This window comes from Erpetoichthys calabaricus, chromosome 2 (assembly GCF_900747795.2).
Source record: "Erpetoichthys calabaricus chromosome 2, fErpCal1.3, whole genome shotgun sequence".
NCBI lineage: Eukaryota > Metazoa > Chordata > Cladistia > Polypteriformes > Polypteridae > Erpetoichthys > Erpetoichthys calabaricus.
In genome coordinates, this window is record NC_041395.2 from 349146225 (window position 1) to 349159640 (window position 13416).

At 50.4% G+C, this 13416-nt stretch overlaps 1 protein-coding gene across 1 annotated transcript in view; it reads left to right on the forward strand.

Moving 5' to 3' along the window:
* Positions 1-6663, forward strand: part of ctsd (cathepsin D) — a 43063-nt gene extending 36400 nt beyond the window's left edge. Inside the window, exons 7-9 of the mRNA XM_051923502.1 lie at positions 1456-1600; positions 2013-2111; positions 6157-6663. Of these exons, the coding sequence (XP_051779462.1) occupies positions 1456-1600; positions 2013-2111; positions 6157-6318 (406 nt within the window). The 3' untranslated portion in view covers positions 6319-6663. The remainder of the gene's footprint in view (positions 1-1455; positions 1601-2012; positions 2112-6156) is intronic.
* The last annotated feature ends 6753 nt before the right edge of the window (positions 6664-13416 follow it).

The following is a 13416-nucleotide window of genomic DNA, read 5'->3' on the forward strand; positions in this document are numbered from 1 at the left end:
AAGAGAAACTCGTATATCATACAGATTCATTACACACAGAGTGATATATTTCAAGTGTTTACTGATTATGGCCTGCAGGTAATGAAAACACAAAATGAGTATCTCAGAAAATTAGAATATTGTGACAAAGTTCAATATTGTAGACCCCTGGTGTGCCAGGCCACTCGGCTAATGAACCCAAAACACCAACAAAGGGGTCCCGAGCCCTGAAATGGTCTCTCGGTCTGCTTCAGTAGGCCACACCATCATTGACAGTCGTCCAGAAGACGGTCATTGAGACCCTCAGCCACAAAAGGTCACTGCTGGAGAAGCTGGCTCTTCACAGAGTGCTGTGTCCAAGCAGATTAATGGAGAGTTGGGTGGAAGGAAAAAATGGGGCAGCAGAAAAAGGGGCACAAGCAACAGGGCTAAGAGCATACTTGAGAGGATTGTGAAGAATTTGGGGGGGCATTCCCAAGAAGTGGACTGGGGCTGGAGTCAGAGCTTCAAGAGCTCACCACACACCATGAGCTACAACTATCACAGCATTCCTGGTGTCAACCAGAGACAACGTTAGAGGCGTCTTACCTGAGCTAAGGAGAACACGGACTGGACTGTTAACAGCTCAGTGGTCCAAAGTCCACCTTTCAGATGAAAGTCATAGGTCCCAGAGTGTGGAGGAGGAGTGGAGAGACACAGAATCCAAGTTCCTTGAGGTCCAGTGTGAAGTTTCCACAGGCAGTCATGTCCTGTCCTCTGCTGGTGTTGCTCCACTGTGTCTTATTTATCAAGTCCATAGTGAGCTCAGCCAGACGTCTACCAGGACATCTTAGAGCACTTCATGGGCACCTCTGCTTTATGGAGATGCGGATTTCATTTTCCAGCAGGACTTGGCACCTGCCCACACTGCCAAAAGTACCAACACCTGGTTTGATGACCATGGTGTGTATCACGGAGCTTGATTGGCCATCAAACTCACCTGACCTAAACCTATCTATGAGGAAGAGGAAGATGAGAGACAGCTGAGCCAACAATGCAGCCGAGATGAAGGCAGCGATCAAAGCCTCCTGGGCGTCCATAACACCTCAGCAGTGCCACAGGCTGAGCATCTCCATGCCACGCCGCATTGGCGCAGTCGTTCATGCCAAAGGAGCCCCGACTGAGTATTGAGTGCCAACATTTCTGTATTAATAATCATTTTTTTATTGGTCTTACATAATTATCTAATTTTCTGAGATGCTGCACTTTGAGTTTTCATTACCTGCAGGTCATAATCTGCAAAATAAAAAGAAATAAACGCTTGAAATCTATCGCTCTGTGTGTAATGAGTCAATAGAATATACGAGCTTCACTTTGTGAATTGACTCACTAAAATACATTTTTGAAGATTTTCTAATTTATTGCGATGCACCCGTATGCTTAAACGGTTCACACAGAGCGCCTCGAGTTTTAGCTTTTCCATTTATTCTCCTGCAGGGTGATGGTGGGCAGTCAGCTGTCCCTGTGCCAGGAGGGCTGTGAGGCCATCGTGGACACAGGAACGTCTCTCATCACAGGCCCATCGGCAGAAGTCAAGGCCCTGCAGAAGGCCATCGGAGCTTTCCCACTCATCCAGGGCGAGGTAAGTCGAGTCCACGATGGCCCCCAGGGGTCCGGCTGCTAACCTGCTCGCTGCTGCAGTTGTCTAAAGTGAAGGCCACCAGCATTGCTGATATGTGACAGAAGTGACAAACACTTCAGTGTGCACAGGTAACTGGTGGCAGACAATGTGACTGAACGTCTTTAATTATTGATCAGGCATCACGGGCCGCGCCAGTGGGCAGACGTGCTTGTTGAGCCCGTCATAAATACGTCAAGTGTGGATTGCATGACTGGGGTGGTCTGACGCCCTGTCCGGGGTTTGTTCCTGCCTTCCGCCCTGGGATAGGCTGCAGCAGACCCCCGTGACCCTGATCAGTGGGTTAGAACGTTCCGGACTGACTGCGTTGCTTGAGCTCCTCCTCACAGGATTGTCTTTGTTTTTTCTCTTTCAGTATATGGTGGACTGCAAAAAAGTTTCTTCCCTTCCTGCCATCTCTTTTAAAGTGGGAGGTCAGGTGTACACACTGACTGGAGAGCAGTATATCCTGAAGGTGAGGGGCCGGGGGGTCCGGTTACTGCAGTCAAGGGGGTCACACGTGCGTTTAAGCAAATGAAAGGCCGCTGGCTCTCAGTACGCGACTGGCGCTGTGACTGTGTGTTGGTTAAACTAAAAATAAAATAAAATAAAATAAAAAGAGGCCGCCTGCAGTCACAGGAAATCCGCTTGGGTTTTGAGGTTTGAGCAACGAATGTCAGGGGCTGGAAACGACTGCAGTGCTCTGGAAAAGGGGCTTCCACCTTCCTGATATCCTCTACTTTTGTACGTTAATCGCCATTTTGAAATTTCTGCTTTAAACTTGTCTGACACCTGTGAAAAGGTTAGTGCCCCCTTAGATCCTCTAATTCAGATCTGCTGACTGAACACAGCCAGACCTGTTAAATGTCATGCCCACCATATGCTGACCCTCACCACCAAGAGGAAGAACAGCAGGCTTTGATCAAATGAAGTTGTAGAAGAGGCGAGGAGACCAGTTGTTGAAATGTAGGAGTCGGGAGGAAGTTGCAAAGCCAATTCGAAGGCTCCAGTACATCATCTCACACGGAGAACATTCAGAACAAGACCACCTGACCACAAGGGCACAACAAAGACTCGGTCAACAAGGACTGCAGGACTATCCGGCTTCGGCTCGGCTAGCAGAAGAAGAAAGAGCCTGTGGAACAATGGGGGCTCATGGGAAAGCAGCAAGGTGGACACCCCTGCCATTCAAAAGGAACATCGGTGCTCGGTGTGCATTTCTGATCAGAATAATACTCCATGGACAGAGGGGCTAAAAGCAGAGCTTAATGGATGAGACCGGGGCCGCAGTATGCGAGACCACCAGACCTGTAGTAAAACACGGGGGGTGATGGTCTGGGGATGCTTTGCTGCTTCTTGACCTGGAAAGCTTGACGTTTATTAACAGAGTTGTGGGCTTGAATGCTCTCGAGGACAATGGCCAATCTCTGAAGCAAAGCATCATGGGGTTGTTATCCAGCAGGACAAGGAGCTCAAACCTACACCTGTGTGACTCACAGGAAACTCAGTTCAGATTCTGCACCGTGCTGAGATGCTGTGACAGAACCTGAATTAAGAAGAAGAAGAATACACTTTATTTAATAGGCACCTTTCTTAACACTCGAGGCTACCTTACAAGTGTAATTAAAAAACAGAAATAAAATAGAAAAAGAACGAGGACGATAAAATGAAATAGCAATAAGGGTAGAGAGGTCATAGCGAACATCAGAGCACCAAGACGGGTTCAAGCCCATCTGGATTTAGTAGTTTGTAGTAATTAAGATAGAATATGGGGTGTAGAGGTGATTGGACCACTAGGGTCACATGACCATACAGTTCTCAGTGTTTTATAAGAGTGCAGAGGCAAAGACTAAAAACTGAATGAAGATGCAAATTATGAGCAGATGTGGCAAAGTCTAAGGAGGACGGACCGGGATAAGCTGTTAGTGTGGAGACACTCGAGGAGCAGTGGAGCAGGTTTAGAAATGTAATGCGGGACAGGAACAGACCTCCATTAGAATTAATAGGAAATCAAAAAACACTCCACAGCGGGTTAATAAAGAGTTAAAAAAGGAAAAAACAGACGAATAAAACGAATAAGAATAGCGACTTCAAAGTGAATCATAGAGCGTATGAGAAGGTGAGGGCAACCATCAAGAAGGAGATCAGGGAGGCTAAGAGACAGTTGGAGAGGAATAACAGAGAAGGAGAAAGACGACCATAAGAGACTCTTAGTAGTGAAAGAGGAGGTGAAGTGCATCAGGAATAGTAAAGATACAGACAGGGAAATAGTGGACCCCCTAAACTCAGGTTTTATCTGAGGTATTTACAAGTAAATAAGTGGATAACCTGCAGCAGTAACAGGGACTACTAAGGAGGTGCTGAGGGATTTAGAAATGTAGAGAGAGAAGAGCAGCGGAGATTAAACAAATCACCAGGAGCAGATAAGATTTACCACCGAGTTCATAATGACGTCAGCGAGTGCAGATAGAAACACATGACACAGATTTATAGGAAGTCACTGCCCACTCAGAAAGGGTGACTGGGCAGAGCCAAGTAGCTACAGACCAGTAAGCGTAATGGGCATCACAGGAAGATGAATAGAAGGAATTATTAAGGAGAAGATGGAGCAACACCTGACATGGACAGGGCAGTCAGTGTGGGGTCAGAAGAGGGAGGTCGTGTTTTACTGACAGGCTGGAATTTTATGAGGAAGAACCAAAGGATATAACCAGAGTGGAGCAGATGAGATTATTGATGTGGACTTTCAGAAAGCATTTGATAAGGTGTTACATGAGAGGGTGGGCATCAAACTAAAAGAAGTGGCAGTTCAGGGTGTGAGTGCAGAATTGGCTCAGACACAGGAAGCAGAGGGTGACGGTGTGAGGAACCTCATCAGAATTGGGTGATGTTAAGAGTGGTGACCAGCAGGGGGCAGTGATGGGGCCGCTGCTATTTTTAAGATCTATAAATGATTTAGATAGGAATATAAGGAACAAGCTGGTGAAGTGGGTAGATGATACCAAGAGAGGTGGATTGGCAGATAATTTGGAATCCGTTATATCATCACAGAAGGACTTGGACAGCAGACAGGCTTGGGTAGATTTGTGGCAGATGAAATTTAATGTCAGTAAATGTAAAGAATGACACATAGGAAGTAAAAATGTGAGGTTTGAATACACAATGGGGGATCTGAAAATCGAGAGTCCACCTTATGAGAAGGACTAAGGAGTCACAGTGGACTCTAAGCAATCGACTTCCAGACAGTGTTCAGAGGCCATTAAGAAGGCTAACAGAATGTCAGGTTATATAGCGCCTTGATGTGTGGAGTACAAGTCACAGGAGGTTCTGTTCAGCTTTATAAGACACTGGTGAGGCCTCAAATGGAGTCCTGGGTGCAGTTTGGGTCTCCATAAAGTCATAGCAGCACAAGAGAAGGTCCAGAGAAGAGCAACTGGGCTGATTACAGGGGATGAGTTAGGAGGAAAGATGAAAAGAGCTGAGCCTTAAGGAGATGAAGAGGAGACCTGACTGAAGGGTTTAAAGTGATGAAGGGCATTAGTCCAGTGGATCGAGACGGTGACATTAAAATGAGTTCATCAAGAACACGAGGACACTGCTGGACACTTGTGAAGGGTCAGTTTCTCACAAACATTAGGAAGTTTTTCTCTACACAAAGAATGATAGACACTTGGAATAAGCGACCAAGTAGTGTGGTGGACAGGAGGACTTGAGGGACTTTTAGAACTCGACTTGATGTTTTTTGGAAGAAATAAGTGGAGAGGACTGGCGAGGTTTGTTGGGCTGAATGGCCTGTTCTCGTCTAGAGTGTTCTAATGTTCTAATAACCGTGTTGAGTGCAGCATTGCAATGCAAGTCAGAAGAGGGGAGCATTGAGGGCCGTTACTGGGTTGAGCAGTTGACCCTCGCAATCCTCGGCAAAGAAAGGTGGGCTAAGATTCACAACTACAAAACACAATACAATTTATTATTGTGTAGCCCAAAATCGCACAATGGGCTTTAACAGGCCCTGCCTGCCTCTTGACAGCCCCCCAGCCTTGACTCTCTAAGAAGACAAGCAAAGACCCTTGTAGGGGAAAAAAATGGAAGACCCCTCAGGACAGGCAGTTCAAAGAGAGACCCCTTTCCAGGTAGGATGGGTGTGCAGTGGGTGTCAAAGAGAAGGGGGGGTCAATACAAGACAATAGTGCAATAGGAATCTTAGAAGAACAGAGCAGAATGCAGCAGCAGATGACATCCCATAATAGGATTTGGATTTGTTCAGAGAGTCCTGGAGACCTCTGCCTCCCCCTGTCGACCTGACGGCGTCGTGTGGAATGGCTGGAAGCGTCGAGGTGCCTTTACTGTACCCTCGGATTTTAAACCGACTCTCGAGTCTTCAGTTTGTGTGACGGTCTGGGGACGTGTGGCATGTGCCGGGGGGGGGGGGGGGGGGGGGCAAAGACTTTATCACAGCGCCGGTCCTCGGCCTGCGGGTGGCTGTCCTTTTATTGACGTCGTCTTTCTTTTTCTTCCCCCAGGAGAGCACAGCTGGTCAGACGGTGTGCCTCAGTGGCTTCATGGGACTTGACATTCCTGCCCCAGCCGGACCCCTGTGGATTCTGGGAGACGTCTTTATCGGCCAGTATTACACGGAGTTTGACAGAGACAACAATCGCGTGGGCTTTGCGAAATCCAAATAAGGCCCCTCTGGGCTGCGGGGGTCCGACAGCTGCACACATTCGGTTTCCGTTACCCCAACGCCATCCTGCCCCGTAGCAATAAGTTGATCTCAATCTCGCCTGATTTAGTTCCAAGTTTTTGGATTTTATTTTTGTTCTTTCTCTTTCTGAGGAGACACGTTGTTTTTCAGGGTGGTGTTTGCGGATTTTATTTGAGAAATTGTTTTATTTGACTTGTTGGGGCAAACTTTGGTTGGTTACTTTGGCTGGGATTTTTTTTTAAAGTCGTGAGCTGCCTTGGCAGACATGCAGAGTCTCGTCAGTTTTATGTGTTCAGAGAATTAAATTAAATGCTTAATAGAATTACTTCTGTTGTCTAAGAACTCCTGTTTCTTTCCCTTTTTTTGAAGGATTCTCTTGGCATGGGTGGGCTGCCTCTAGACGGGGAGTGGGGTTCAAAGATGACCAGGGTGGCATTCGTGCCCATTGGAGATGGCAACAGGGCAGCAGCCCCACAGGTTTGGCCCGAAGTTTAACGTGAGAAACTCGAGCAAAGTCCCAGCTGTTTGTTCATTTTGGGTGCCATTCTGCCTGGAATGCGTCGGTGCCCACCTCAGCAGCCACGGGGCAGTGCTGGGCACGAGGAAGGAAGTCAGAACATTAGAAAAGTGTGACAAGAACGAGCCACTTGGCCCAACAAGCTCCAGGTCACCAACCGTGTCCCATGGTGAATGTCCCTAAAGCCCCACTGGCCCCCACACTACAGTTTATTTCATATGTTTGTGGTTCAAAAACTTCACGACATTTGTACAAAATAAGCCGTTGACAGTTTTGTAACCGCGTCGCCATGTTCTCGAAAGGATCAGGTGGAACGTGTTTAACTGACGTGGGACACTTGAGTCACCTCTCAGTCTCCCTTCAGTGTCCCCTCGGACCTCGTAGTCCCTGACCTTCTCTGTGGCCTTCCTCTGGTGCTGCTGTGTCTGCGCCCGGCACTCCAGGAGAGGACGTCAAGGCGCTATATAACCTCCTTCTCAACGATGGCTGGTGACTCCTAAGTCTGTCACATAAGGTGGATTCTCGATTGTCAGACCCCCCGTTGTGTGTTCAGACCTTCACATTTTCACTTCCTATGTGTCACTCTTTACATTTACTGACATTAAATGTCATCGTCCACAAATCTGCCCACACCAAGTCCCTCCGTTACATTTTAGCTGATTTTTGATGATCTGCCAGTCCGCCCAGCGTGGCATCATGTGCCAACTTCACCAGCTTTTTGGTTATACATTCCAAAGGGCAGCCGTGCCCTCCACACTGACCCCTGCTGGACGACATCTCCTAATTGTGAAAGCGTCACCTCCCCATAATCCTTTGCTTCTTGTGTTTGTCCCCGCCCCTACAGACTGCCCCTCCTCCAGTGGTCCAGCTAAAGCCGATGATTTGTGCCCCCCCCCCCCCCCATTGTACCCTCTAGTTGGGTCCTCAGTGAATTGCAGCCCCTCGGTGACACGTCACCTTCGTTGTCTTGAACCCGTTGTACCAACCCGCCGTCTTTTCCTTAGGAATTCCCTCCATTAGTTGCCCTGTGATGCCCGTTAAGCTTGCTGGCCTGTTTATATTTTTTTTTAGTCCGGGTGGGCCGAGGTCCCCTCTGACCTGGAAACGGGAGTCTTTGATTCTTCACACGAGTCCCAACGGGGGGTCTAATCTGTGTCCTGACTGCACAGGGGGGCGAGAGAAATGAGAAGTAGAAACTCCTGGGGAATTGAGAATCGAGAAAGGCGAAATCCTAGCTGGGGGGACGCAGCAAGAGAACCCAGAGGTGAAGCCCAAAGACGGGGCCAAATTAAAGATTTCACAACCAGGGACTCTAATGATGCACAAAGAGTAACACCAGAGACCCCCTTAAGGTGAATCCACGACCTTGGACAAGCCGCGACACGCTCAGTGCCCCCCTTTATACCGTCGCACGTCACGGCCGTCCTGTGTAACGTCAGCAAGCAACTGTGAAAACAACTTCCAAAATGGCGTCACGGGAGAACGTAATTTAAATATAACGAGGTCAAATCGAGAAACGGGACCCCGTGACCTCTAAAACCCCCTGAACAAGGAGGACAAGGAGAACATCAAACAACGACTGAAACTCCAATCAAAGTGTCCACAGTAAAGTACCAAATACGAAGAAGACCCCCAGACCCACCGCCACAGGGTCACATCACTGTCAGTCAGGAATGGAGGGCCACCTCAGAGGGGACACCACGGTGCTGGCCGCGTCCCCAAGTCTTTCTCTTTGTCTCCATTCACTGCCTCGCTGCCGGTGGAGCCTTTGCCCCAACTTACCTCCTGACTCCGAACTCGGTGGTCTACTGACTGCGAGGAGCCGTGAGACCAGAGCCATTCCTGGAACCCCCCCCCCCCCCCCAGTGCTGCAGATGTCCCTAATGTCACCAGAAGCCATCTCCTTGGTGGTTCTGGCTCTGTTTTTCATTTATTTGCCCCAACACCCTTGGTTGCCCCACTACTGTCTCCTCATCCTCCTCTTCCTTCTTCCTCTTCTTTGTTAACATTTGTTTTGAGGGTCCGCTCTTCAGCACGTCACACTGCACTTGTCCTAGTCGGGTGTCTTTGGGGGCAGCAGTTACCCGTCGTGTATCTTCTGGTCAGTGTGGCAGACCGCCGGAGGCGGGCTTCACGCATCTTCTCGGTAGTTGGTGTCCCTCTTATGCCCCTCAGCCACGTCAGCCCAAGTGTCCAGCGGCACAGCTGCATGTCCATCGTGTTTCACAGTCACTGGCCGACGCTCCACTGTGTACACGATGACAGTTCTGTCAGCTGTCCTGTCCCAGAGGTCACATTTGAGCCACACTGCAGTGGCTTGTGCTCGAGCGTCCAGAAAGGTGTCACCGTCGAGGAGGACCAGCGAGCTCCAGTCTTTGAATTCGGTGACTCTGTGGAGGTCTTGTCCACCGACACACGCAGCGCTGTTTGTCACATGTCACGTTCTTGATTTTTTAGCCGATGCCCACTCTCATTCATGTGCGTGTGGAGCACATGACGTCATCGGCGTACCACAGTGTCCACAGATGTGACATCTGGGGGTCCGCCATGATGGTGTCCATGCAGAGGATGAAGAGTAAAGAGCTCCTTTACCACTTGCCCTCCTTAAAAGAGAGCAGGACCCCACCAGCTGCACATGGGGGTCTCTGCTGTTTCCTGAGGTGGTCTTCCAGCTGCGCCCCATCTCCCATGACACTGGTCTCTCTTCTGCTGCTTCAGTGTCCCCACACTGTTGTACTTCATGGCCTGCAGGTGCCCACCTACCCATGCTGGTAACTACAGACACCCTCCAGTTACCAGCATGGCACCTCCTGTTGTGTCTCTGCTCTGCCACCCATGCCAACCAGCAGCCAGTCACGCAGGCGACAGAGGGGCTTCTCCAAGGTGCGTCCAAGGGCATTCTGGGACGGCTTACTTGTTAGCCAAACAGACGAGTGACAAGTGGACTGAATGCCATGTGTCACAGCTCACCAAACGTGACCTGAAGATGCCAACAGAGGGCAAGCGTGTCCAGGCATTGATAGTCTGAGATGGCTGAAGTGCACAGAAGTTTTGTTTACGTCGACATCTCGAAGTTTGAATGTTTCTTATGAAAGATCTGAGATCAACTGGGTAAGAGGAATTCATCCGGGCATCTCTGACATGTGGGGCGGACAGGTGGGTGTGTCGGTGCCCTGGTGAAAGCCCCGCTGATGACATTGGGACTGATGCCAGCTGCAGTGGATACCGTAGATGAGCTGTAACGTCGTCTTCTCTTATGAGGCCGTGTAAGACCACCCAATCAGTGGCACTTGGCCCAAGGTTGAGAGGACTCTGGTGCCCGTTTGGAGGTTTCGCTTGCTGCCATCCACGGATGAAGCTTCGATACGCTCATCTTTCATGATGACTGACCGTCTGCAGACATCTGCCAGGGGTCTGGGAAACACTTGAGTGGGCCTGTGAGAGAAAAACGACTTCAAACGACTGACCCCACCTGTCAAACCAACCACAAATGTGTGGAGACCACCTGGCCTGGTGGGCAGAGTGATCGAGACGCCCCAGAGCCGCCGTGGAGTGAAGGTCAGTAAGGTCATCAAATGTGGAGGAAACTCCCGAGTATGAAATGAGAGGGCTGAGCGATGCCTTTGAGGAGCTCGTGGAGACGTTCTGGACCACCCGAGACCACCCCACACCATTGCAAAGCTTGATCAGCGTGCTGCATTGTCTGCTTTTGGTTTTGACACAAGAGCCCACAACGGTGCCCACTGCTGGCCGCTGCTAGCAGAGCAGAAGACATGGAGACACAACACAACATCCAAGTCTGGTTTGTCCTCCATGGCACCACCAGGGGGCGCTCTTCGTTGTCTGACTGAGCTGCTCATTTGAACCCTGATCAGGCCTTTGTTACCCTTTGACCTCCAGAAATGAAGGTTTATAACGAGTCGCAATCTCCCGTGAGACCATTTTCTTTTTTCTGTGGGCCTGGCGCCATTTTGAGGGGTTTTGTTGTTGGTTGCTTTGCTGTTGCTAGGCAAGGCCCACCACAGGTGTCACTAAAGTCTGTCACTGTCCCCTGTGGCTGGCACTGGCTGCTGTCCACATTTCACCACAGAGACACTCCCTTTTACGCTCTGCCCCTTTGTGACGGCGCTCTTAAGATGTCCAACCCAGTGCCCAGTGTGCCACCCAAGTCAAGACGAACAATGGTGAAGACTCTGCCTGGAGACCCCGATGCTGGGCCGGGACCCCCTTCTGTGCTCAGACTGTCAGATGCGTCTCCACTCCCTGTCATGTTCTGTGGTGTCACCTCAGTCACTCAGGAAAGTGGGGCACAAACAAAACATGAGGGGGCGCCACTGCAACTCATTCAGCATCTGATCAGCTAATGTGAAGTCAGGGCATCAAAGAAGCAGCGGCATTGTGCATCGGAAAGGCGCTATATAAAAAAAAAATCAAAGAAGGAGGAACAAACCCTGCATGGGATGCCAGTCCAACAGAGGGCACAGTAGGCAGACAGCTTGACCAACAAAGACCAAGAGTGGACATGCAGACACCAGGCAGATGGGGACTGGGCCAAGATTTGAACCCAAGACCCTTTAGCTGCTGTGCCACCCAGTTAAGTTTTGCTTTGTGTGTCCTTCAGTGTTTTGCCCATCTGTTCTATACGTGAAGGGTGTAAGTGCTTGGGTTCACACAGGATGTCACCTGTGACACTGTCACCTACAGATGTGCCACACACGGTCTGAGCACAGGCAGGTGCGGTAAGTCAGGGGGGTCCTCCCAGTTCACTCATGTGGGGGGGAGTATGGGTGGTACTCATTCTTTTTGTTGAATATTTATATAAAACAGAGTGTGGGGGTGCATATCCAGGACGTGTGGCCGTAGCAAGTAGGGTGAGGGGTCAGTCCTCGCCAATGACCCTGAGAAAGGCGCTATATAATCTCATCTGTCCATCTGAGCCAGACCTGCTCACCGATCACCGGCTGTGTCTCCCAGCCCACTCGGAGGGTCAGTCACTCCTCGATCCCCACCATTATGGAGGTCCGCCGTGTCATGAACTTCAAGGTCCTCTGTGCCCCGCTCCTTCATTTCAAGTCCAGTCCAATCTCCTTGTGACCTTCTGAAGTTTCAGGTGGGCTGTCCTCACTCGGCCCCTAGAAATCCGCCTAATCTTTTTATTTTTTTTACCAAACAGATGAGCCTTTTGTCTTTTTTATTTATTTATTTATTTTTTCGTAAGCCTTAAGCTGCTGGTTGAGTCGCCGCCAACAAGACCAACACGGAGAGCCTGGAGAGCCCGGAGTGCCCGGAATGCCCGGAGAGCCCGGAGTGCCCGAGGGCCACAGACACGCCACAGCCACGCCGAGCCTCTGCTCCGAGAAGGCTGCAGGCCTACAGCTCGCCCTGTTGCACTTTCACAAAGGGCCACAAGAGGGCAGCAGACCCTCACAGAAGTTGATGTGCTGAAACGAGCCGCCGTGACGGGCCAGCTGTGGGCACCGACAGCCGTTCAGATGGCGGGCTCTGGAGCTTCTAGCTCTTTGGCACTGTGGGCATCCAGCCAGCATTTACTCCTGATGTGCCCACCAGGAAGGCAACACACTCTACGAGGTCCTGGCACAGTGGCATGTCAGCCTGGATGGACGTATCTAATCCCACGGCTGCAGCCCCCTGCTGTCACTACTACTGCCCGCTCTTCAGCTCCACGAGGTGCTCTAACAGCTTGGCACTGCCAACTCTCACCATCACCTGTCTGGAGTGCCAGGGCACCTGCACAGCTTCCTCTGATTTCATTTTAGACCACCAGCCAGCCAAGTCACCCCAACACCCAGTGACCCTGAATCTCTTAAAGGGACCCCCACATTGCTGGCCAGCTGTCAGGGCTCTCAGCCTGGAGGTCGCCACTGGGGGGCATACTGATAGGAGAAACCCAAAGTGGTCTGCTGTGGGTGTTTAAGGAAGTAACCGTGAGAGTCAGAATGAAATGCCACCCTGCCCAGTTTATGATGACATGAGTGCCCACCATTAGTCAGCCAGAAAGAGGCCACCTCAGTAAAGGAAGTCCAAAGATCGAAATGCCTTCTCTCCTCGCCCAGCGTTAACCCGTTGGGCACTTGGCTGCTCCTCCGTGACGACTCTGGGGCTTCAAGTAATGGGTGGGGGGGAGTAAGATGAGTAATTGAGTGACTTCGGGGGGCTTTGGGTTTGGGAAGGAACTCGAGAATGACAAGGTCACCCAACTGCCCACATCCATGACTTTGCTCTGCCTTGTCATGTTTGTACCACCTGCTGTGTCCGTGTGTTATCATCTCTGTGCCAGCCTCCTCCTGACACTCCAGTCTGCTCCATTGGCTTTCAGTTGATCGAGTCCTATGATAGACTGGTGGGTGATGCCCTGCTGTGACCCCCTTGGTGACAAAAGAGGGCAAAGAAAAGGTGGCAGACAAGTGAAAGGAGAGAAGGGTGGGTAGATGAACACACGGGGGGACGTCGTGCCCGTATACAGCCACCTAAGGCCACATGTTGTGCTTCCCTGGCCCAGCTGGCACTTAGCAGGTGATACTATGTACCCACTCTCTTGCC